This window comes from Sphaeramia orbicularis, chromosome 17 (assembly GCF_902148855.1).
Source record: "Sphaeramia orbicularis chromosome 17, fSphaOr1.1, whole genome shotgun sequence".
Lineage (NCBI taxonomy): Eukaryota > Metazoa > Chordata > Actinopteri > Kurtiformes > Apogonidae > Sphaeramia > Sphaeramia orbicularis.
In genome coordinates, this window is record NC_043973.1 from 6,556,154 (window position 1) to 6,582,901 (window position 26,748).

Sequence of the window (26,748 nt, forward strand, 5' to 3'; positions counted from 1 at the left end):
CACACTTTTTTGTTAAGTACATATTCCACATTTGTTCATTTATCAGTTTGATGCCTTCAGTGAGGATCTACAATGAAATAGTCATGAAAATAAAGAAAATGCGACGAATGAGAAGGTTGTGGTCCAAACTTTTGGCCTGTACTGTATATATATATATATATATATATATATATATATATATATATATAATATATATATATATATATATATATATATATATATATATAATACACCACACAACAAGATTTAACCATATTTAACCAGGTTCTGAATAGTTCCTCCTCCAATATGAAGATAATTGCGTCTTTATTATGCAAAGGGAAACAGGTAAACAAAAAATAACATCTGAATCATTCATGAATCGCTGAATGTTCATTTTCATAAATTCACAAATTGATGACTCGCTGAATCGGTGTGCGAATCCCCCCCCATTTGCAGCTGTGAATGGACTCTTCTGCGGGCCGCCTGTCAGCCCATTGTAATTTTAAAACAACTAATAATTCAAAAAGTATTGGTCGTATCAATAAGCTGTTTTCGCCAGTCTGATCCTTGACCCAAAATACACAAGTACTCCAAACAGTTGTTACTGGTTTAAGTAATCATGGGCTAATATATGCAGATGAACAACCACTCACTCTCACATTCACACCTACAGGTAGGAATGGGTATTGAAGCCTGGTATATAAGAAAAATAAAGCAAAGGGAAAATAAAGCAAATAATTCTCTTAAGAATTGTTAACTGTAAAATACCACATCATTAAGCAGTATAAAAGTAATTTAAAAAGTAGTAGCATCGATAAATTCTTAAGAATAGCCAATCTATTCCCACTTGCAGGTGATTTAGATTGTTGTCTTGGATGGTGGAAGGAGTACCAGATGGTGGGAGGCAACATAACTAACCACTGCACCATGATGTAGTCCCATATAAAATATATATTTCCACTTTGTCAAGCTGCAATATAAGTAAAAACAGAGTTTGATATCTATCTATCTATCTATCTATCTATCTATCTATCTATCTATCTATCTATCTATCTATCTATCTATCTATCTATCTATCTATCTATCTATCTATCTATCTCTCTAAGTGCTGGGCAGCGATTAAAATGTTTAATCACGACTAATCACATGGATTTCTGTGATTAATCATGATTATCACATAGTTATATGGGAGGGGGGGGGGGTGCTGGTATCAACAGCATATCAGCTTCAGTGATATTTCAGACTTGAAGTACTCCAGTGATAAAAAAAATAATTCCACATTGCAGTGCTTCCAAACAACTTTGTCCTTCTCAACCCCACCATCTGAAGACATTTAAAAATGAAAATGTCCATGCAAAAGACCGGTACTTTTCTCCATGTTTATGTCCACACCAGTTTATTTCCGCTTGTGAGTGACTGACAGGAGTCTTAAGCCCACTAATCAGTACTAATGCTAATAAGCCAAATAATATGTGATGTTCAGTTGTTTAAAAGCAAGCAAAGGGGGCCCTCTAGTGGTCGGAATAAGTTGTACTAATGTATGTTTTGTCCTTTCGGTGTTACCGTAGTCAGTTCGGACATAAGAAGGAACTTAACAGACACGTTTCTTTCCACTCTGTTTGTATGGCCCCAAAAACGTTTGCCTGTGAGTATTTTATGTTCAGTTGTTGTAAGAATGAATAGTATTAACTATCTCTGATGTGAACCTTTGTTGCTGGATAAAAGACGTAAATCTTAAATTAATCTGTAAATGCTAATCCTTAGCGTGTCTATGGATTTTCCCATTCAAGTCAGCATCGAGCTAGCGGTCTTTTTCCCATTCATTTAATGTATAATGCCATGTACATGTACTAAGGCAATGAACAGCACTGAGACATGTTTTGTATATATGTTGCAGTTTTACAGTGAGTCTCAAGTAAAAGATTTGGAGAGAAGTTTTGGTGCGTTCCGCTTTTCTTGGGAAACCTGTTGTCTATCTGCCGAGGCTAACTCGCTACACGCACACAAGCAGGGGCAGAAGAATAGGAGTGTACTGTCCTCACTAAGACGTCTGTACTTAGTCTGAAGCTAGACAGCGAGCTAGACTCTGAATTGACGATGCCAGATATGTCCTCTTTGAGTTTGCAGTCCTGTAATGTACATACTTGACATCATGCAGAGTGAAACTATTAAAATAAAGACAAAATAATTAATTAGTTATGTCTTATAATGGTATGCATATTCCGGGGAAATGCATAGATGTAATTATTATAAACTCAAATTGACTGCTAATACAACAATCCACATCTGTAAATAAGTAAGGTTAGTTCAAAGGCTGGCATATTAAAAACAACCAATGAATTTACATAAACTAACATGAGCCGCATAAAGAATTAGCAGCCCATCGTCCAACTGCTAGCATAAACAAATTAGCTTAAACATGTTAATAACACATTGTAATAAACACCTCCAAATAACGTCATAAAATGTTCCTAACAGCACGTTTGCATGTGAAATTATTTAGCAAACAACAGAAAGATTGATACATACAGGCGTTGCTTCTGCAGGAGTTAAACAAGTTTGATTCAGCATTACTCGGAAAGTTCGCTCACTTTTCTCCTCTCAGCAGATGATTACATTAGTGGACAGCTGTTGATGATGATTTTACCCAAACTACATTTTGAGACAATACCAGCGATCCATTTGAAAATTACACATCGTCAAGTCAACTGTGAGAGTGAATATGAAGCCAGCAATGCAACACACACTTGTATGCACTGGTTTTGAATAAACCTACAAGACCAAAGTCATCTTTTAAAAATTTTACCAACCATGACTCAACAAGGGCTGAGCAATTTATATAACCACAAACACAGTCATTATATGAAATTAACGCAGGAAGATTTTTCCATCAGAAAATTAATTCTTTGGTAGTTAGGGTTGGGGCCTGATCCTTGGTCCAGCCCCCCAAGGCCCGGGCCGGTGGACCACTGCTACCCCCAAGCCCCCCCAAGCCCCACCAGGGATCAATACCATTGCAATCTATAGATTTTTTGTTCTTAAATATTCTTACTACTTCTAACATGTCACGATGGACATACTCCACTTTTAAAACATTGTATTGCTGATACTAAATGAATCCATCTTCATATCTTTGACTGTTGTAAGTCTTTAGCTAGGGTCAGTGCCAATATAACAAAAAAATTGTGAAAACATTGGCAATTTCCCTTTCATTTTCAAATGTTGCATTCACATGTAAGTGCTTATTGGGACAGTCTCTATCTTTTTTATTTTCTATGACATTATTGATTACCCTCCAAGTACCTCTATATAATTTTTTTATATCTCTGCAACAATTCATAATAGTCTTTTTCTTCTGTCTTTTATTATACTTCTTTTTTGTATAACTTCACCTTTTCTTTGTTGGATGCTTTATAAAGCATAGAGCTTGTTCTTCTTCCTGCATGTCTTTTCCAAATCCTTTGACATTCATGGTTTTGACTTTTTTTAAATTTGTGCTTATAATTTTTCAAAGGCCATTAACTATCGTACATTTTGAGAAAAATTTCTAAAAATGAATTATATGATTTGTTGAAGTCCTTAAGATAAATTTCACTCCAGTCATAATTTAATTTACGTTTCAGCGCTTCAACAGCGGCAGATGATTTTTCTCTCACATTCTAATTATTTCTTCCATTCTTAGAAATATTTCATCATTGTTTTCATTATCCATCACCACAAAAACAAATGGTCTGTAATATCGGTAACCAAAAAGCCCACTTTTTTGCTCTTTTTGGTTTACAAATATATTATCAATCAGTGTAGCGCTATCTGTAGTAATTCTACTGGTGCTTTAAAATTAATGGGCAGAAATTCACTAATACAGTAAAAACAGAAAATTCTTTAGTTTTTTGCATGCTCATTAAAGTTTAACAAATCAATGTTGAAGATGCTCCTAATAACTCAAAATGTTTTGTGTTAAACTGACCTATACAGGAACCTGGAGTTGATAAATGCAACTAACGTAAATATTTTGATTTGTTTCCTTCAGTTTCAAATAATTTAGTTTTCAATAGAGATGCTCATATTTACAATAACTTTACACTTAAAACCTATCTCACAAACAAAGCAACACCTCCTCCTCTTTCATCTAACCTGTTCTGAGCAAACATCTCATAGCCATCTAGTTTGGGAAATAGTTCCTTTTTTTCACTCAGCCAAGTCTCTGAGACTGCAATAACACTGAAATTCTCTTCAAAATTATACAAGTAGTCTTAAATTTTAGAAAAGCCACTATAGAGTCTTCGGCTATTAAAATGGTTGAATGAGAATCCCCTCATTCCCTCCACGGTGCAGTACTCACAGTCCAGCTGAGTGTCACAACAGAAATCATTTTTTACATCAATGTCGTTCCCAATCTCATAAGGTTTGTGTTCTTTGTGGGAAAAACCTTGCACAAGACAATCCAGGCTCTTTTCATGATCTACCAAGCACTACAGGAACAGGGGTGTCCCTGTCTATCTTCAAGAAGCTCCTGAAGACCCAGCTCTTCAGAGAGCACTTCCTGTCCTAGCACTTTCAAACACTCCATTTAAAATGTATTATTATGTTTATTCTGTTGTTTACTTGGTATTTTTATTTCATTGTTTTAATTGTACAGCTGTTTTTATGTCTTCCAAATTTATTCCTGTATTTTGGTCTATCATTTTGCGTTTTAATTCTTCTGTACGACACTGTTTTCAATTGTACAGCTGCTTTATGTCTTTAATCTATTCTTGTATTTTATTCTTTTATTTTGGTTTTCCCCTGTAAGTCGCTTTGGAAAAAGCATCTGCCAAATGCATAAATGTAAAATGTAAATGTTAAAGAAAAAAAAAAAAAAAAACCCTCTACAAATCAAAGTTTTCAGTTTTGTTTTTGGTTTTTTTTCTCTAAATACTCCCCTTTTTTTCATCAACAGTCAGATTCAGGGTATAACCAAATAAATAAACAAATAAAATTTATATTTACCTGTTACTCTGTCCATTCATTTCCAACTGAAATTTGTATTTATCCAAATGTGAGTTACTTCTAATGGTCATAACTTTGACCTGTTCTGGTGGTCCATTGAACTTTATCATTATTTTACAGTTCCTTGTCCATGTGCCTTGTATTTTTTTTTTCCTCTTCCTTTAAAATTCTTGCTTGTTGGGCAATTTCTGCATTTCACTTTGTTAGATGTTCATTTATAAATACCCTTTTAAGCCCTTAAGCTTTTTTGTAACTTTAGGCAGCTCAATTTAGTTTTTTCCATTCACAAATTTGATGATGATACTTGATGTTCATTTGTACATCATTTCATAGCTTGATGTTTTAACGATCAAAGGAACTATATTTTCTTCTCCAAGCAACTTCTCTTACACATTACATCCGGTATGTACATACATGCATCCGTACTATTGCAAATGCACTGGTGAGTTTCTAACAAGATTTTCATGAGAATATTGCTGACTGGCTGAATCTCTTTCAGAAAATGGATTGTCTATAAAGATTAACTGACAGCAGTGATTTTTCTCGCCCTTCCTTGAGAGCAGACACAAGCTTCAGCAGCCCACAGGATGAGTCAGTATTCCAGAGTGCAAAGCAGCTGTTTTAGATCTGACACCAATGATCGCTCCACCTGCCTGCACATCCTCAGAGCTGCAGCAGAGATCTCGCAGCAGCCTTGATGTTCACACTGCTGGATACACCACACCACTTTTTTCAGATTCAGCCAACAGAGTTTTTTTCACATATATCTGCACAGTTATGATGAATCTGATCCTCCATTTTCTGTCAATCTGGCCTTAAAGCCATCTGTACTATAACAACTGATCATGATAAAAAACATGGACTGATCAGTGTGTGCCAGTTTGAAGCAGTAAAGACAACAGATCTGTTCTTCTGCAGGCTAGAAAACATCACACAACAAAAGGTACAACAACTTTTGATCAAAAGTAACCTACTTTTTCTTTCATAAACTACAACTTCCTGATAAACACAAACCTGCATTCCATTTTAAAGGAATTATTTAATTGAGTGCAAAGAAATTACTGCACTGACTTACAGAAATATTGACTACAGTTACCATGCTAAGCAGGTAGTTCTACTGCATCTCTAATAATAGCATGTTCTACCACCAGCTAGAAATATTTGCTTAAATTTGGTTTTTGGTTTAAATATAATTTCAGTTAGTAGCATAAATAGGTTTAGTTTAATTGTTATTTGAGTGGTCATTCTTTATTACAGTCACGTCTGTAACACAACTTTCAGGAATAGCTTGACAGGATGTTGCAAATTTGCCACAACTGTTCATTTGGATGCAAGGATGAAAGGATAACATTTTGTTGGCCATTTCAAAGGTCCATATGCAAAGCCATAATATTTTCAAGTTCTAGTTATACCTGCAGTTCAGGGGGCAATGTTTTCACTAGCAGTACTATCGCTATATGAGGTCTCAGCCAGTATATTATTACCCATTCTCTCGGGACGTCTGGCTTCCTCCCAACGTGTAAAGACATGCACTAATTAGTTAATTGGTTTAAATCACCCATGGGTGTGAATGTGAGTGTGAATGGTTCTTGTACACTGTATGTCATCCATCATATGTGATGAACTGCCAACTTCTGCAAACTGGCGGTTGGCAGCCAGGATAAGCTCCAGCACACCAGTGACCCTCTCAGACAATAAAATGAATGAATGAATTATAATTAATGAAGATATACAGTACAGGCCAAAAGTTGGGACACACCTTCTCATTCTTTGCATTTTCTTTATTTTATGACTATTTACATTGTAGATTCTCACTGAAGGCATCAAAACTATGAATGAACACATGTGGAATTATGTACTTAACAAAAAAGTGTGAAATAACTGAAAACATATCTTATATTCTAGTTTCTTCAAAGTAGCCACCCTTAGCTCTGATGACTGCTTTGCACACTCTTGCCATTCTCTTGATGAGCATCAAGAGGTAGTCACCTGAAATGGTTTCCTAACAGTCTTGAAGAAGTTCCCAGAGATGCTTAGCACTTGCTGGCCCTTTTGCCTTCACTCTGCGGTCCAGCTCACCCCAAACCATCTCGATTGGGTTCAGGTCCGGTGACTGTGGAGGCCAGGTCATCTGGTGCAGCACTCCATCAGTCTCCTTCTTGGTCAATATCTCTCACACAGCCTGGAGGTGTGTTTGGGGTCATTGTCCTGTTGAAACATAAATGATGGTCCAACTAAACCAAACCGGATGGAATGGCATGTCACTTCAGGATGCTGTGGTAGCCATGCTGATTCAGGTTGCCTTCAATCTTGAATAAATCCCCAACAGCGTCACCAGCAAAGCACCCCCACACCATCACACCTCCCCCTCCATGCTTCACGGTGGGAACCAGGCATGTAGCATCCATCCGTTCACCTTTTCTGCGTCGCACAAAGACACGGCGGTTGGATCCAAAGATCTGAAATTTGGACTCATCAGACCAAAGCACAGATTTCCACTGGTCTAATGTCCATTCCTTGGGTTTCTTGGCCCAAATAAATCTCTTCTGTTGTTGCCCTCTCCTTAGCAGTGGTTTCCTAGCAGCTATTTGACCATGAAGGCCTGATTCATGCAGTCTCCTCTTAACAGTTGTTGTAGAGATGTGTCTGCTGCTAGAGCTCTGTGTGGTATTCATCTGGTCTCTAATCTGAGCTGCTGTTAATTTGCGATTTCTGAGGCTGGTGACTCAGATGAACTTATCTTCAGCATCAGAGGTGACTCTTGGTCTTCCTTTCCTGGGGCGGTCCACATGTGAGCCAGTTTCGTTGGAGCGCTTGATGGTTTTTGCGACTGCACTTGGGGACATATTCAAAGTTTTTGAAATTTTCTAGACTGACTGACCTTCATTTCTTAAAGTAATGATGGCCACTCGTTTGTTTTTACTTAGCTGATTGGTTCTCGCCATAATATGTATTCTAACAGTTGTCCAATAGGGCTGTCAGCTGTGCATCAACCTGACTTCTGCACAACACAACTGTCAACACAACACAACATCAATAAGGCAAGAAATTCCACTAAGTAACCCTGACAAGGCACACCTATGAAGTGAAAACCATTTCAGGTGACTACCTCTTGATGCTCATCAAGAGAATGCCAAGGGTGTGCAAAGCAGTCATCAGAGCTAAGGGTGGCTACTTTGGAGAAACTAGAATATAAGATATGTTTTCAGTTGTTTCACACTTTTTTGGTAAGTACATAATTCCACATGTGTTCATTCATAGTTTTGATGCCTTCAGTGAGAATCTACAATGTAAATAGTCATGAAAATAAAGAAAATGCGAAGAATGAGAAGGTGTGTCCAAACTTTTGGCCTGTACTGTATATATACATACATATATATATATATATATATATATATATATATATATATATAATATATATATATATATATATAATATATATATATATGTATGTATGTATGTATACACAACAATAGTGGTGGTACCCTTCTGTTAAAGAAAGAAAAACCCACAATGGTCATTGAAACAACTTGAAACTGACAAAAGCAATAATAAATACAATTTTACTGAAACTTAACTACTGAAAATCAGGCATGGCTGTAGAATTGTGGTTCAACAGAATCATTAAAAAAATAATAATAATAATAATGAAACTGGCCTGGACAAATATGATGGCAGCGGAGGAGTCAACTAATCGTGTGTTATTCTCTCTCTCCCTTCCATCATCCGACAGCGTGCGAGCCTTCATGCAGTACATGTCGATACTCTCATCTTTCTACATGAAAACATAGAGCGCAAGGTAGTGATGCGCAGATCAGCAGACCCGGGTCAGGTTGGTGCGCGTCCAAAAAATGTCACTTAATTTGCAGGGCAGGTTAAATAATTCCACAAAAGTGGGTTGGAAAAAAAAAACAGACCTGCACATCACTGGCGCAAGGCCAAGACTGAGGGACGAAGATGACTCAAAGTAGGATTGCTAAACTGATTGTGATCTAGAAAAACTATCATCTAACTATCAACTATCAAGCATGACCAATATTGAATAATAATTTGGACAGCCAGTGTGTTTTGATTATTCTGTTCATTTATTTCAATGAAGACAATGCGCTCTTCTCTCAAACATGCTGTGTGTCTTGGCGGCCGCTGTTAATACTGATTTTAAAGCTGACCATAAGTTTTCTGTTCTTGGAATTGTCTGCATCTCCTCACAACTGTTAGTTTGCAAGACACCTGTGTCCTTCAAAACATGAATGTTTCTCTCAGTCAGCTTCTCGATTCTGCATATTGTAAGCTACTTTATCGCTAAAGATAGCACGAGGTACAGTTTGAACTTTTAGCCCATAGCAAAGCATGAGCTCTCTGAGTTCTGGAATTCAACAAAGAGTAACTTTTCAAACTTCCCAGAATGACTCCAAGGTCTTACATTCTGTCCTGTGTCCATCTGACACTCTTTCTTCTGCTTAGCGACAGTATCACACGTTTTATTTTATATTAACCAATCCCATGTAAGTTTAGCACAGCCTCTATAAGTTAGACTGATTTTCTGTATTAGGTAGAACTGACTCTTGAGAAAGGGCGAAGCTTTGTCTGTCAGTTTTCTCATTTGTGCACAAATAAACAGATCGCCTGATTGAAGCAAATCCATTCTCTACAAAGTCTTTGTTGTTTTCTTTGTTGTCTTTGTTATTTTTATTTATTTCATGAAGACAATGCGCTCTTCTCTCAAACATGCTGTGCATCTTGGCGGCCGCTGTCTTAACATTTTCCCGCTTTATGTTGTTCACTTACACTACCAGTCAAAAGTTTTGACTCACCTGGTTTGTCTTTACTTTCAGAACTATTTACATTGTAGATTCTCACTGAAGGCATCAAAACTATGAATAAACACATATGGAATTATGTAGTTTAAAAAAGTGTGACATAACTCAAAGCATGTTTTATATTTTAGATTCTTCAAAAAAGCCAGATTTAGCTTTTACTACTGCTTTGCACATTCTTGGCATTCTCTCGATGAGCTTCATGAGTAGAGATGGGAATCGATAAGAATTTAGCAATTTCGATTCCATTATTGATTTTGCTTATCAATCTGATTCCTTATTGATTCGCTTATCGATTCTCATTGGGTGAGGGAATAAAAGAGTACAAACGGGTTGTGTTTGCTTTAACTGTCTTTTATATTTCCATGTCTGCACAGAAAATATAACATATACAGTATGTACAAACAATAATAACAGATGACGCTGGGGCCCGGCTTGGGGTGGGGGGTGGGGGGGTGCAGGTGGGGGGCGCGTACAGTGAAAGTGAAACGGTTGTCTTTGTTATTCTTATTTAAGGCCCTCTAAATGGAGGCCATGGAGAGAGGATGGGAGGGAGAGTCAGATGAGGTCCAGATCATCATGCGGTCAGCTTTGATTTGAGAAATGGCAGAAAACCTCATCTCACATGCATATTATTGTATACAGTTATAGTTAAACAAAAAACTGAAACTGTAGATAGGATGACATTTGCACTACTTGGAGTGCAAAGCTCTGTATATTTTAGCACATATTTCTAAAGAGTGACAGCCCAAAAACAAAAGCCCAATACAAGCACATGCTTTTTAGGAGAAATATGTGTTTATATGGAATATATGTTAGTTTTATCTTTAATGTGTTACATTGGCGTTGGCCCTTACCACTCTTACTGGTTAGAATTTAGAATTCTGCCTGTTAAAAGGAAGTTTTCCTTGCCACTGTCACCAAGTGATTGCTCCTGGAGGATTCTGTTGGGTTTCTGTAAATTGGCTTCAGAGTCTGGTTTACACTAGCTCAAAATGTAAAGTGTCATGAAATAACTTTTGTTATGATGTGATGAATACATTTGATTTGATTTTGATTTAGAGGTGTTGCTAGACTTTCAAATAGCTGTATCCAGTAGAAGTAGTAGCAGTATCTGCACTGAGAGTGTGATCACGACCAAAACAGTAAAGTATTCCCGAACCAGAAGCCATGGCTCAACAGCAAGGTGCATACCCTGCTTAGAGCATGAGATGATGCCTTCAAGTCATGAGACCAGCAGGCTTATAGAGAGGCATGCCAGTCTCTGCAGAGAAGCATCAAAAAGGCTCAAGTACAAACAGCATATTGAGGAAAACTGACAAGAACAACACCAGGAACATGTATAGGAGATGACTGGCTATAAAGATATGCAGATGCCACCAGACTCCAGACAGCACCCTACCAGACACCCTAAACCAGTTCTTCATCTGCTTCAATCAATGCATCTGAGAGGCCTGCAACTATCCTGCTTTTCCGCATAGGAATGACACCCCCATCCAGTTTCAGCAGCATCATGTCAGAGGCAGAGTCAACACAAGGAAAGTTGCTGGTGTAGATGGAGTGGCAGGAAGGATACATAAGGCATGCGCAGACCAGCTAGCAGGGGATTTTACCACCATTTTCAACCTCTGGCTACTGCAGTCTATGGTTCCCACCTGCCTCAAGTCAGCCACCATAGTGCCAGTGCCCAAGAAGAACACAGGGCAACTGGGTGGTAGTCTTTCAGGCAGCTCACTAACTGCCATCATCACCAAATGTTTCACGATGCTCATCATGTTTCACGTTAAGACCATCGTTCCTGCTAACCCTGAGCAACATCAGTTTGCATACAGAGCAAACAGGCCAACAGAAGATGCTATCAAAAGGGCCCTCCACACAACCCTCACACATCTGGATAGCAGTAACATCAATGTGAGGATACTGTTTGTGGGGTTCAGCTCTGCTTTAATAGCTTTACTACAGTTATACCACAGAAACTGGTTCAGACATTGGGCAACCTGGGACTGGGCAGCTTACTGTGCAACACCTTTGTGCAACCTTCACAAGGGTGGTGGACTTCCTCAGCAACAGACTCCACAACATCAGGAGAGGAGACCACACCTCCTTCAGTTTTATCCTGAACACCGGTACACCACAGGGGTGTGTCCTCAGCCCCCCCTCTCTTCACCAGTGACTGTTCGCCCATCCATATTGGAAACACCATCGTCAAATTTGCAGACAACACCAGTGTCATGGGACTGATTAAGGATAATGATGGGTCAGCTTATAGGGAGATGGTGCAGCATGGTGCGTTATGGTGTGGTGTCACAACAATAACTGGGACCTGAACACATACAAAGCCAAGGATATGATAATGGCCTTCAGAAGATTGAAATAGACTGAGCACTCCCCCCTTTACATAAATAGAGAGCATGTAGTCCACATCACACTTGACTTCACATGGTCCACAAACATCTCTCAGGCGCAACACAACAAAGGCACAACAAAGAATGTTCTTCCTCAGGTCAAGGTCTCAGATTCGTCAAGCCCACTTACCTTGACCCCTGTTAATAAACTTCTACCACTCCACCATCATAATCAGAGATCCCTCACACCCTGGATAGCCCCTCTTCTCTCCCCTCCCCTCTAGGAGATATAAGACATTTAAGACAGAAATAAACAGACTCAAGTACAGTTTCTACCCACAAACAGTTGAATGTGCATTTTAGCAGACTAATTTATCATTTACATAATTGAGGCTGACATTTCAGCCCCTCCACCTCAAAGATTAATGTGCATATATTGCAGATGGATTTATATATTGACAATGCCTGATTAGAATGCTGATGCAACATAGAGCAGTTTTAAAGCACAGATTTTTTTTTTCTAAATATGCTTTGAAAGCTCACATGAAATGACAATGTAAGTGAGCCTGACTAATGTAAGGGAGGTTCACAGGAAAAAGTGTTGTTTAACATATGCAGAAAATCTGAATATTCGCTGATTTGATCATTCAAGCATCTGATTTAAATCTTGATTGTTGAAGTGTGTAATGGCTCAAACAAGTATGATTTCTGAAGACTTCAACCAAGAGTTGCTGATGCTCAAGAAGATGGTTACAGAAATAAAGGATTTGGACATGTCAAGTGTCAGGCAGGTTGCATACAAATGGAGAAGATTCAACACGACTCAACCTTCACAAGGGTGGTGGACAAACATAGATCACATGTTTTCATCCATGAGGGTAATATGGTAAGTTAAAGGCCTGGCTTTGTTATAAGTCTACCATCAGAAGCATTGAACAATGGTTACAAATGCAAGGGGAGCAAGCAGGGGTAATCCTCTATTCTAAAAAAAAAAAAAAAAAAAAAAAAGTTACTTCAGTTTACATGTATATATGCCCGAATAGTATGGCAAGAATGCTCTATGGATTTTATGGTGAGATCCAGAGTAGAACAATAATTTCTATTCAGTCAATTTCTGACTTAAACAATGGCACATAGTTACATTCAAAAAAGGCAGCATGGGTGTTTGTTTTAACAACATAAATATAACATGAAGCTTCTATTATATTAACTCATGTTTAGTGGTTAAACATTTTTAAATCATGTAGTTTTAGCATGACATGCATGTCTTAACCCTGAACCTAGGATTAAACCACCGATGTAATCTAGATCTTTTAGTGAATAATCAAGCCAAATTTTTAATAAGGATTCCCACACCAGAATGAACAAGGCCAAACTGGCTCATGATGTTTCAAAATGACCGCTTCAAGAACAGGTGTTCTGGCTAATTTCGCCTTCAACCACATTGGAGGAAGAGATTAAGCACACCTGTGGAGCCTGATTGCTCTGGGAAGCTGTAAGTAAGGAACCGTGACAGAGGGGGAAGGGTTGAGAATCTCTAAGGATTTAAGAACAGGGCTATAGGTTATAATCTAATGACTGAACTTAATTTAGTGTTGTTCAATCAGTATAATTATTTAGGGGTATTGTACCACTTAAACATGTAACTGTACTTACCCTGTCAAAATAAATTATCCATAATCATTAAAGTTAATGTGACCCAAGACAACTAAGTCAAATCCTTCCTTAGTAACTATGTTGAAACAACTTTTACAAATTAAGATGGACCCATACGTTGCAAATAAGTAATGGTAATGCCAATACTTTAACTCAACAAACTTAGAATTAGTTGGTTCAACAAAATTGTGTCTCGCTAAATGAAATAATAACAATAATAATGGATTGGATTTTATATAGCACTTTTCTAGACACCCAAAGCACTTTACATTATTGATCCATTATTCATTCGCTCTCACATTCTCCCTCTGGTGGTGGTAAACTACATCTGTAGCCACAGCTGCCCTGGGGCAGGACTGACAGAAGCGTGGCTGCCAATTCGCGCCTACAGCCCCTCTGACCACCACCAGACATTCATACGCATTCATACACCAGTGTGAGTGGCACTGGAGGCAAGGAGGGTGAAGTGTCTTGCCCAAGGACACAACAGCACATGGACAGAGCGGGATTCGAACTGCCAACCCTTCGATTATTGGATGACCCGCTCGACCACCTGAGCCATGGCCACCCTCAAAGCATTGTAATTAGGTGGAAATTCCATAATTTTATTATGCTCATCCAACAAATTGTTTATTTGAGTGTAGAACTCATCATAATACCTTATTCCTACATCAAAAATGATTAATCCCATCCCATCCGTTTAGCATGGTCATGGTAGCATCATAATGGCCCTGTGTTGCTGTATCTGGACCAGGATAATTTGTCATTTTTGGAGGGATTGCAGGAATAATAAAAAAGTTAATGTCTAGTTCAAGCTAATACTATAAATAGGGTCTTACCAGTCAATGAAGGCAGGGGTGCACAAGTTTTTGTTTGACAGAAATATTTTAAATCAGGCCATTTCCACAATAAAGATATAACTTAAGTTATAAAACAAAGTTTTTAAGTGTTCAGAAACTTTTTTCTTGTGATTGTGCATCATCCATTATAAGAGTACTTAAAAGAAGAATGTTAAATCTGATCCTTATTCTGAACTGACCAAATCCATAGCAAAATAAGATGCCCTATATATTGTTTCCAAAGTGGCCTTCAATCACTCTAACAGTCAGTTTAGATTCTGAGCTCAGGTAGTTTTAGTTTTCATGTTCTGCTGTAACAGAGGAAAAGACTAAATCCCTTTTCTGTATTCACAGCAATAAAAAAGCCCTTTCAATCAGGAAATTCTGATCATCCCTGTGGCTTGTTTGATGCAAACCATTAGAAAAACATAAGCACCTCTGACGTGTCCATCTGTTAAACTCATACCTACTCTGACCTACTCGCCACAGTGACTGACCCACTAAAACATCAAAACAGGAAGTTTGTGGAACATGAAACATGTGGAACAGGAACATGAAACATGGATGGTAACAACTAGGGATGCACCGATACCACTTTTTTCCAGACCAAGTACGAGTACAAGTACTTACATTTGAGTACTTGCTGATACCGAGTACCAATACGAGTACTAAATAATCCCATTCCAGTTCTTAGTTCCTTTTGTAAATGTGCTTTATTGTCGTTGTCATTGCTCTGACTGTAACAAGGTGCTGCTACTGATGTTTATTGTGTTGGAATGAGCGTTTCCCAATTACTCCACCAGGGGGCGCCGCTCTTAATTAACAATACTGGACAAATACCATGAGGAAGAGTAATGTTTTTTCAGAAGAAGAAGAAAGTTAGTAATAACAAACATGGAGACGACAGAGGAAACACTACTGTGATACTAATACTGCAGCGTTTTCGCTAGTAAGGTTTAAAAGCTTTGCTTCAGCAGGTAGGGAAAAGATAAATGAGCGATAAGTTTTGTTTTCACTTCCATTGGCAGCGATCTGCACTGCTCCTTACCCCCGACCCAGCCCTGGGTAGCTGTCATAAATATGTCAGTAGTTTTTCTCTAACTTACACAGTCACTCTTTGAACAGATCCTCTACCTCCACAGTTCCCAGTGGTATTCTCCATCTGGGTACGCATCCGTGAGCACCTGGAAAATGGATGGAATGTACGCAGAGGACAGACAGAACGCTGCCTCTGTATCTGTCTGTGTCTTTAACGTTACTTGCAGTCAGCGTTACTTTTATCACCGTCATTTATTGTGAAAAATCTCCACACTCCCCACACATTATTCCACTGCCGCTTACCTGCTGCACTGAACTGTGAATGTCACACAGCCGTAAGTGGTATCGGTGCATTTGTATCGGATATCTTTTACGAGTACGAGTACACCCACTGAGTATCGGAGCCGATGCCCGATACTGGTATCGGATCGGTGCATCCTTAGTAACAACCAATGGCTTTGTGCATTAAATTTATCTTAAAGCCAAATAATCAAATTATTGCAATTATCTTAATTTGTTTAACCTTATAGGTGCAATGATAGACAGCTAGTTTAATATCACAGCTGGGGTAACAAAGTAATAGTATCATTTCAACTTTGCTTTAGTTCATAATTCAAAGGTTGTGGGTTTGGGTGCCATTAAATGCAACAAATCTGTTCATCATCAATTAGAGTCCATCAATCTACTTTAAATGACTTCGGTAACTTTATCACTTGTCATCTTCTCCTGAATACAGGAATACTCATTACCAGCAAGTGAAATAAATTGTTGCAAAACGACCATGTGACAATATCATTTGATATTTTAGAAGCAAACAATAACTGGCTCTTTGTAGCAATGGACAGCACATTTGACTTCTGGTAGTGCAATGTTATTCAAGCGTTGTGGGTTTTAATCCAATCAGAGTCAGTGTTTCCACAACTGAATGACCCACTCATGACTTACCTTTAACTTTCAGAATCATGAAGTAACACAGCATCCTTAAAGACACAGGTCTCTTGTTAGTCTTTGACAGATCTCCTATAGGCCAGGCTCCAACTTTTACAGTGATTTCATTTCTGCACTATGATTACCACTAATGCCATCTTAAAGGCACCTGAAATGTGATTCAAAGATTATGGGTGTGTGTCCCACTAGAATTTGACCCATATTTTAATGACACATGTCTCCTCAGGACTTTACTTTCTATACAAGGCTGTCCATTTCCAGCTGATGATACACAGCAATACAAACATTATAAAAGTACCATGTGAAAACATCTTTGGAAATTTTCTGGACAAACGATAAAAAGCTCTGCTGTGCTATTAGACCACTGATTCAGCAGTGGACATGTAAGTATGGGTTTGAGTGCCACCAGAGTCACTGTTTTCTGAGGAAACCTTCCTCAGCTTTTTGGAGAAAGAAAAAACATCAGACTGAACAATCCACTGTAATTATGAAGAGGAAGTTGATGTTTACAGTATAGGTACCAAATTATAATTTGGATTCATCTTTTCTGTAAATGTCAGGAAAGCACCAAGTGGTCTACCCCCGTGGTTCTGGCAAAATTGACAGGGCACTGGACTTTTGGTTGAGCAGTGCAGATTAACTAAAAGGTTGCAGGTTTGAGTCTCATCCTTTGATTAATGGTGCTTCATAGACTGACACTAAGTAACACATATTCAACTGAACAATCAGCAAATTCTTAAGCTTCTCTGTTGTAAAATGAAAGTGTCAAAGGACACGACACCCAGAAAGACAAAAGGTAGTCATTCTTAAATTAATATCCATCTACAGTGTTGTTTGGCAGAAACCTCAGCCTCAGTAGTGTCTTGGTTCCCACAGAGTAGCTGCTAATTGCTTTTTCACAGTTTGCTACAGTTTCTGGTAAAAACCAATAACACAATCAGAACATTACAGTCTCCCCAGACAAAAACATCACTTTAGCTCTTTGTCTACCTGTCCTCCTGGCTTTAGGTGAAATGCCTGCCATTTCGTGCTTGTACCTTCTACACAGACTACCTACTTAGAGGCTCAAAATGTTGTAAGAATCAGATTCAGCATTCAGTTACCTTAAATCAATCACTTTACTCATATTTCTGTACTACTGGTACATTAGGACAGTTGTACTCACTCTGTGTCTGTGATGATATAGCCAAAGACATCATTGTCAGCCTTCTTCTTGTTACTTTTGACGTCCAGCTGAAGTTCAGGGACATGTAGTGTCTTCTTGCGTGGCTTTTCAAATACGAGAGAAGCAGGAGGAGGAGCCATCTCTTTGATCCATCCCTCTACCTCTGATACCTCCTCCACAGACTGGGCAGTGTCCTTTTTCTGCACCGTCACTTCCACTTCGCTAGTCCGACTCTGCACATTTTCCATCCCCACCTGTTGGCCCCTGAGTATCTCCGTAGCAATGCTGTTTCGGTTCTTGCTGGTGGAGAGGCAGTAACAGGCACCATGGATGTTTTGTCCAGGTAAGCAAGAAGTTTTTTGATGATGCCTCCACTTTCAGGCTGAACAAAAGAAATATTCAGTAAGTTGCTGTGTATCTGCAACCAAACTAGTAGGCAGGCTATTACAGTGCTTAACATCTTTAGAAAAAAATACAAGTTCCTTTCCACCTAGACACTTTCCCATTCACGTAGTACCATCTCCCTTTCTTCTCACTAGGATGTGACTGTGTGTGGATGTTATCATTGTTATTAGTGCACTGAGATAACTGACATCACAAAAATGTTGCAAGGACATAACCAGAGGATGTACAAACTGGGAACTCCTTCTAGTGTTGAAAGATCCACAATAAAATGACAGAATTGTTTTATCAATTTTAATATTTGGCTTAATGTTTGAATCACAGCCATAGGTATCCAGATACACCTTGCATTGTAACAATCCTTTGATTTGTGTATATTCTTTAAAATTCACATTAGCAGGATAATTAATAATTCTTGGGATTTAGTAGATTGGATTAAATTTCCTAAAGTAATTGCCATGACAGACTTCATTCACATGACTTGACTTGCATCAAACTTAAGTCGCAGTTTTCAGGATTTGAGATTTACTTGACTAATACCGGTTGAGAGATTTGGCTTGATAAAAAAGACCCTTCTAGTGTAGACATGGAGAAATTCTTCACTTAAGCCTCAGTCACAAAGCCTCTTATGAACGATGGGTTTGTACCAATCTCCTAGTTCATATGAGATCTGGAGTTCGTAGACATTCATGGAGGGGGCAGTAGTGACTTTCCAGCCGTCTTATGAAGTCGGTACGGCTGCCGTGCAAAACACAAGAGCAACTTGAGGCCTCCATGAGAAAATGACATGATTCTGTGTCATATGAACACCATACAGTTGTCACAGTCTTTATAAGGGTGCCTTGGGATCTTCCTACATCAGACCTATGCCACTTCATGAATTATTTTGTCATAACTTGGATGTACAGTACGTTAGCCCTATGTGAAACTCACAGTGCTCTCAAGTTGATGGTAAAAAGATCTTACGCTGTTTCAGAATATTTAGATCGGTAGATAAACAATGGCCACTTTCAGCACTTTGAGATTCTGCTGAATGAAAAGTGATTTATAAATGCCATTTATTATTATTATCCATCCATCCATCCATCCATCCATCCATCCATCCATCCATCATCTTAATAATAATAATAATGGATTGGATTTATATAGCGCCTTTCTAGACACCCAAAGCGCTTTACATTATTGACCCATTATTCATTCGCGCTCACATTCTCCCTCTGGTGGTGGTAAACTACATCTGTAGCCACAGCTGCCCTGGGGCAGACTGACAGAAGCGTGGCTGCCATTTTGCGCCTACGGCCCCTCCGACCACCATCGAACATTCATACACCAGTGTGGGTGGCACTGGATCTTCCGCTTTATCCGGGGCCGGGTCGCAGGGTAACAGTCTAAGCAGGGACGCCAAGACTTCCCTCTCCCTAGACACCTCCTCCAGCTCTTCCGGGGGACCCCGAGGCGTTCCCAGGCCGGCCGAGAGACATAGTCTCTCCAATGTATCCTGGGTCTTCCCCAAAGGTCTCCCACCCAGTGGGACATGCCCGGAACACCTCCCCAGGGAGGCGTCCAGGAGGCATCCGAACAGATGTCCCAGCCACATCAGCTGACCCCTCTCGATGCGGAGGAGCAGCAGCTCTACTCCGAGCTCCTCCCTGGTGACTGAGCTCCTCACCCTATCCCTAAGGGTGCGCCACCACCCTGTGGCGGAAACTCATTTCGACCACTTGTATCCGGGATCTTGTCCTTTCGGTCATGACCCTAAGCTCATGACCATAGGTGAGGGTAGGAACGTAGATGACCGGTAAATCGAGAGCTTCACCTCTTGGCTCAGCTCCTTCTTCACCACAACAGACCGGTACAGTGACTGCATCACTGCAGATGCTGCACCGAGTCCGTCTGTCAATCTCACACTCACTCCTTCCCTCACTCGTGAACAAGACCCCAAGATATTAAACTCCTCACTTGGGGCAAAGACTCCCACCGACACGGAGAGGGCAGACCACCTTTTTTCCGGTCGAGAACCATGGCCTTGGATTTGGAGGGGCTGATCCTCATCCCGCTCACTTCACACACTCGGCTGCAAACCGCCCCAGGGCACGCTGAAGGTCCAGGTTCGATGAGGCCAACAGGACAACGTCATCTGCGAAAAGCAGAGATGAAATCCTGTGGTCCCCAAAACTGGATCCCCTCCGGCCCCTGGCTGCGCTAGAAATTCTGTCCATACAAATTATGAACAGAACAGGTGACAAAGGGCAGCCCTGCCGGAGTCCACCATGCACCTGGAAGAGGTCTGACTTACTGCCGGCAATGCGAACCAGGCTCCTGCTTCGGTCATACAAGGACCGGACTGCCCTTAGCAAAGGGCCCCGGACCCCATACTCCCGAAGCACCCCCCACAGGATACTATTATTATTATTATTATTATTATTATATTATTATTATTATTATTATTATTATAGTGGCCGTGTACTAAAAGTGATCATCGCATTTAAGATGGCAATAATGCCCTGTCTGTCTGTCTGTACATCGGTAGTCATGTCCACTTTCACCTCTGCAGAAAAAGTTAACATAGTTTAATCTTAGAGTATGTTTTTCATTCATTCATTCATTCATTTTCTGAACTGCTTTATCCTCCAGATGGTGGCATGGGTACTGGAGGCTATGCCAGCATTAAGAGATGTTCACGCATAATTTGGTGATGACTAAGGCTCTTTTCAGACATTAAACTGCGTCAATCTTTTTTTACATTAAGAGTTTTAGAATGTGAATGTTCACTTTATGTGTTTGGGATCGTGCCCTGTCCATGGTGCTGAATCACGCATTACTGTAAAATATGAAGGAAAACTGACCTGCACTGTTAGAAATTAGGAGTCATAATAATAATGGTATTCTAAAGCACTTAATAAAAAACACAACTTAAAGTAGTTTAATGCCCCAGAACAGTGATCAATCATTACCAAAGTTCATGTGAACATCAGTAGTCATGTCCACTTTCACCTCTGCAAAAAGTCTTAACATAGTTTAATCTTAGAGTACTGTTCATTCATTATTTCATTCATTCATTTTCTGAACTGCTTATCCTCCAGACGGTCGTGGAGGCACTGGAGCCAAACGCGCATTCACAAAAGGCTAAATGTAAAAATAGGTTAACGTAGTTTAATGTCTGAAAAGAGCATCAATAATTACGAAAATTATGCGTGGACATCTCTAATATTAGATGTCCACGCAAAATTTTCGTAATTATTGATGCTCTTTTCAGACATTAAACTACGTTAACCTATTTTTTACATTTAGCCTTTTGTGAATGCGCGTTTGATGTGTTTGGGATCATGCACTATCCATGGTGCTGAAATCACACATAACTGTGGAAAAACAGACAGACTTGTCTGCCATGAGAATTCATCAAAGGTTTATTGAATGGGTTCGGATTATATATACTAATCCAAAATCCTGTGTGAGTGTGATCGACTGCTGCTCAGACTTCTTCTATCTTGAAATAGGAATATGAAAAGGAGACTGTCTGAGCCCCCTGCTGTTTGCTATAAATATTGAACCTCTGGCTGCATTAATTAGGTTAAATAAAAATATTAAGGGTGTGAAGATGGATGCCAGATAGAACATTCAAGTTTCTCTGTTAGCAGACAATCTCTTTTTTTTTTTTTTTTTTTTTAATTGGTGATAGTTAACAAGACAATGTGGACAGAAAAACAACAACACATAAACAAAAGGAAACTCAAACAAATAAACAAACAAAAAACAACAACAATGACAGAGTATTGACAAACAACGTCATATTACAATGAAAAAGATCAGAAATGTAAATAGCAATATGATAATAATAATGATAACATGATGATAATGATAACAATAAAAATATTACTTTCTAATCCAAAAAAAAGAAAAGGAGAAGAAAAAAAAAAGCAAGGGGGGGGGCTTGGTTGAAGAGAGAAAGAGGGGAGGGGAGAGAAAGGGGGAGAAGAAGTGTAGGTGGGAATGAAGGGGAGCAGGGATCCTGGTTTGTCTGTAATGTGGAGGTAGACAGAAAGAATGAAGTTAATGTGGATGATGTAAATTAAAAAAAAATGTTTGTTATGGGTTGGATGTGGTCTGATATGTGATCCTGTACATGGCTGTGGTTTTGGTTACTGCTTTGGTATGAGTTCTGGGTGGACTTTAGATAGCTTGTGAAAGGTTCCATGTTTCCTCAAAGGCTGATATATTGTTTGTTTTGTAGGCTGTTATTTTTCTATTGATATGTGTTCTGAGAGTAAATTTGTCCAGTGGGTGGTATGCAGAAGTGTTTGGATTTCCAGTTTTGAAAAATGATTTTCTTGGCGATGGTCAGAGAAATTAGTAATGGGTTATTGTGTTTAGTTGGAATTGTAATGTGTGTCAAGTCCCCCAGCAAACAGAGCGTTGGGGATGCTGGGATTCTGCAGCCCAAGATACACGAGAGTGTTTCTGTGACTGTTATCCAAAATGAAAGAACTGGCTGGCAAGACCAGGTGGCATGAAGATAATCATCTGTGTGACCCAGGGTGCACTGTGAGCAGATATCTGTGCTAATCAGCCCCATTTTAAACATTTTCCCCTGAGTGATGTGTATTCTGTGAAGGTTTTATATTGTATGAGTTGTAAATTTGTATTGGTGGTCATGGAGAAGATGTTTTTATTGATTTGTATCCAGAAATCAGGGTTGGGAGGTAAAGCCAAGTTCTTTTCCCATTTGATGGTTGGGAGTGTTATGGAGGTTTCTGACAATGAAAAAAGTTTATAAATTTTTGACAATTATTTTTTTTGGGGGTTGTAATTTTAAAGATTTCTTCACTTAAATAAGAGACTGTAATATGTTGTTAGATATGTTGATTTTAGATTTAATGATGGATTTTAATGGTTGGTATTGGAGGAATTGGTCTCTTCCAAGCAGACAATCTCTTAACATATATCAGTGAACCACTCACCTCTGTCTCTGCACTGATGAAAAGCTTAAAGAACTATAGAGAACCATCAGGATATCAAATTAACCAATCCAAATCTGAGGCTATGGTGTAGTTGGACAGTGGCCAGAAGAACCAGCTGAAAAATTTCAATTCCATCTTCCTACCCATGGCTTCAGATATCTTGGAATTATAATTAGCTCTGATTCATCACAGTTGTTTAAACTCAAACACGGAAAACTATTAGATGAAATAAAAAGTAATCTTACGAGATGGGAAATTCTACCATTTTCCCTTATTTGAAGAGTGGAGACCATTATAACGAATGCATTACCAAGGCTGCTTTTGTGTTCCAGTCCCTACCAATAGAGGTTCGCATAGCCACATTTAAACATTTAATAAATAGCTTTGAAAATGTTATGGGCAAATAAAAACCCAAGGATTAAATTTAAAAGACTTTAAGCACAAAAGAAAATGGGGGCCTGGATTTACCTAACTTGAGGAAATATTACTGGGCAGCCCAGCTCAGATTAGTGGTTGCCTGGATAACTAACGATAAGGCTAGGTCTGTGGATTGAAATGGAACTGAGTGATGGCCCAATATGCAATTAGACTCAGCCCCATTTTTAGGTCATAAAACTTATGTGTTAAAAACACCTTAAAAACCTGGTCACAAGTGAGGAAACTTCTCAGACTTCCACTATCAATATCTAGAGCAGTGAGGATTGTACACAATTCAATGACTGAAAAGATATTGAAGACAATAAAAAAAGGTTCCGCTATCAAAAGTTCTCCTTTTGATTGCAAAAAAATTATAATAGTGTCTTGGCTTAGGCCCTCGCCCCCCACACTAACACAATGAAACAAGGATTAAAAGATATTTGCAATATGGAGCTCATAACCACTAAATTAAATCTGAAACCAAAACTTTCCTGACCAATGGTTACCAATAAACTCAGATTTATTTCTAGACTACAGTAGAACATATATACAAATTATGTGCAGGTGGAGGTCTATATGTAAACATATTTGTCTGTGTGTATATATAGAGATGTATGTCTGTAGTCATTATCTCAGGTGTTGTTTTTTTGCTGACCTACGCCTCTTTCTTGATTTAATATCTAATAGCAATATTGATGGCAATATTTTATTTCTGTGCACTGGAATTGTACACGAACTCTGTGTGGATGACGAGGCCCATGACCTGCCTTAAAGGACACTTATTTTATATCACTATGGAACACAGGACTGTACTGTTCATGACAAATTCAAATAAAAAGAAGTAAAAAAAAAAAAAAGAAAAAAAAAAAAGGCTCTAGGTCCTAGGTTCCTAGGTCTTTCTTAACTTTTAAAAATGTTTTTAGGACTATATTGGAGGCTTCATTCTGCTGTGGAGGCTTCGACTGACACATTGAATGACAACTTATCACCTCACTTGCTTGTTACTATTGCAGGTCTACTGTAGTGGCAGTGACCTATGTTTTTGTTACACAAATGTTTCATAATATTTACCTTCACTTACTAATGTTAAATGTTAGTAATAATACCCAGCCTGTTAACATAGCATATTTTTGCACTTACAATGTTCCTGCTTGCACCGTCACACAGCTGGATCAATCAAGTGTCCAGATCAAGAATTTTTTCTGTCTTTCTGTCTAGAAACATTGGACCAGCAATTTTGTAGTTAGAAGACCCAATTTCTGTCTTGTGTTTAGGTTATGTGGATCAAAGAGTCGAGTTGAATTATGTCTGCAGCTGAACGGTGTGTAAATCTTGTATTGCTGTATTGTTGCACTGCTTTGGCAGACTGTAGACTGAAACTGATTTAGCGTTTTACTACTCACTCATCACTAATTGAAACAGATATGTGCCTCCTAAGCACCTGTAAAACAAAGGGATGCACACACAACATGTCATTAAACAGACAGCTTTCCAGCTGTTTGAAATAACAGCTTCCCAAGATTTCTCAGGATTGTCAATGATCAGTTTTCTGCGATACATAATACCTAATATGCAGATAACATGAAAGGTCATGCATGGGGGACACTGTATTTCTCAGTCATTTGTTCAAATGTCACTGACAAACTATCTGACAATATTCCACTGTCAGACCACTGTCTAAATCCTGCTTCCAAGGTGGGAAGTCTAAATTGTTCACAATAGGGGTAAAAGCAAATGTCAATTTGGACCTTCCCTTGAGTCAACACAGTAATCAGCAAGCTTGTATTAAGTGTATTATATGTTATGAGATTGTCACAGCTCAACTAATTGTCTTTAAATTTCTTGAGAAAATGTCATAATATTTGACTATGTTCTGTCTGAAGTTTTTTCTTCCTTTAAAGGGAGTTTTACTTCCCAATCAAAGCCATTTGTCAGTTTGTTTCCTGTCTTATTTTAAAAGTTGCCCTCCTTGTTGTGTTCTTGTCTGTTTGCTTGTTCTCTTTATGTTTTTTCCCTCTACATGTCTGTCTCAACTGTGCCATGTTAATCATTATCATTGGGATTTTAAGATGATCATAAAGATAATTATCAAGACATTAATCGTGTCTTGCTCCTGTTTTGTTTCTCTGTCTATCCAGCCACATCTTCACTCACCTGCAGTTTTACCTAATCACCTTTTAATAATCACCTTCTCTGTTCTGTAATCGCATTGTCTAGACATACTGCATCTTCCCTTAGTCTCGTCAGTTTGTCTCCATCATGCCAACCTCCTATTTCTTGTTCTTGTTTATCCTGCATGTTTGTTCCATATGTCCATTGTATTTCCAATCTTTGAACACTTTTATCTGGACTTCAGGTTCATTTTTAAAAACAGTTTCATTCAGTTATTAAACTGCTTTTTGGCCTTGAGTCTAATCCAGAGTTCACCTCTGCTACACATCTTTGACATGGTTGGGTTTCTTCTTCAATCTTGACCTTACTTTGTGAAGTGCCTCGAGATAAGTGTGTATTGTAAATGCCACTACATAAAAAAAATAAAATAAAAAAATCAACTCACTGAATTGAACTGGAATAAATTAAGACCTCCCACAGGTAAATGTAGCACAGACCTTGTAAACTCTGGCCTGCATTTATGCCATGTATGAAAGTCCATTTTACAGCCTCGATTATTTGGTTTGGATTGACTATTTCGCATTGACTGCTGCAACCATGTCCAGGTGAAACAGTGGTTCACCACCCTTTTTTGTCTCGTGGTCCCATTTTAACATCACAAATTTCTGGCGACCCCAGACATTCGAAACTTTCTTTTTTTTTTTTTTTTTGGCTAAAATGTATTTGTTTTTGATCATGTAATAGTTTGCTATACTATGTTGCAAATAAACGTTAATTTTAGACAACATTTAGACTATATAATGTATATTACTATGCACGGAGGCAGAAAAGCCAGGTTGAGATTACTTCACAAAGTGAGAATTTTATTTTCCTTGGTCAGGATATGTACAGTCAGTCCAGCTTGTATTTACAAGGCTGACAATTAATACTGAACACACAATAACTCAAACTATGAATTATGAATGAGCTGCAGCATTTTAAACCAGCCACAATGAACATTTGAAAATTAAACAGTACCACAGTGCTTCAGTTTCAGCATCACAGTTTGTCATGTCGTTTATGGATTATGATTGTCTCCGT

The 26,748-nt window shown here is 38.7% G+C and overlaps 1 protein-coding gene across 1 annotated transcript in view; it reads right to left on the reverse strand.

Annotated features, from left to right (window-relative positions):
• LOC115436682 (receptor-type tyrosine-protein phosphatase N2-like) overlaps nucleotides 1–26,748 on the reverse strand; it is a 474,948-nt gene that overhangs the window by 348,565 nt on the left and 99,635 nt on the right. Inside the window, 2 exon segments of the mRNA XM_030159587.1 lie at nucleotides 17,780–18,087; nucleotides 18,090–18,161. Of these exon segments, the coding sequence (XP_030015447.1) occupies nucleotides 17,780–18,087; nucleotides 18,090–18,161 (380 nt within the window).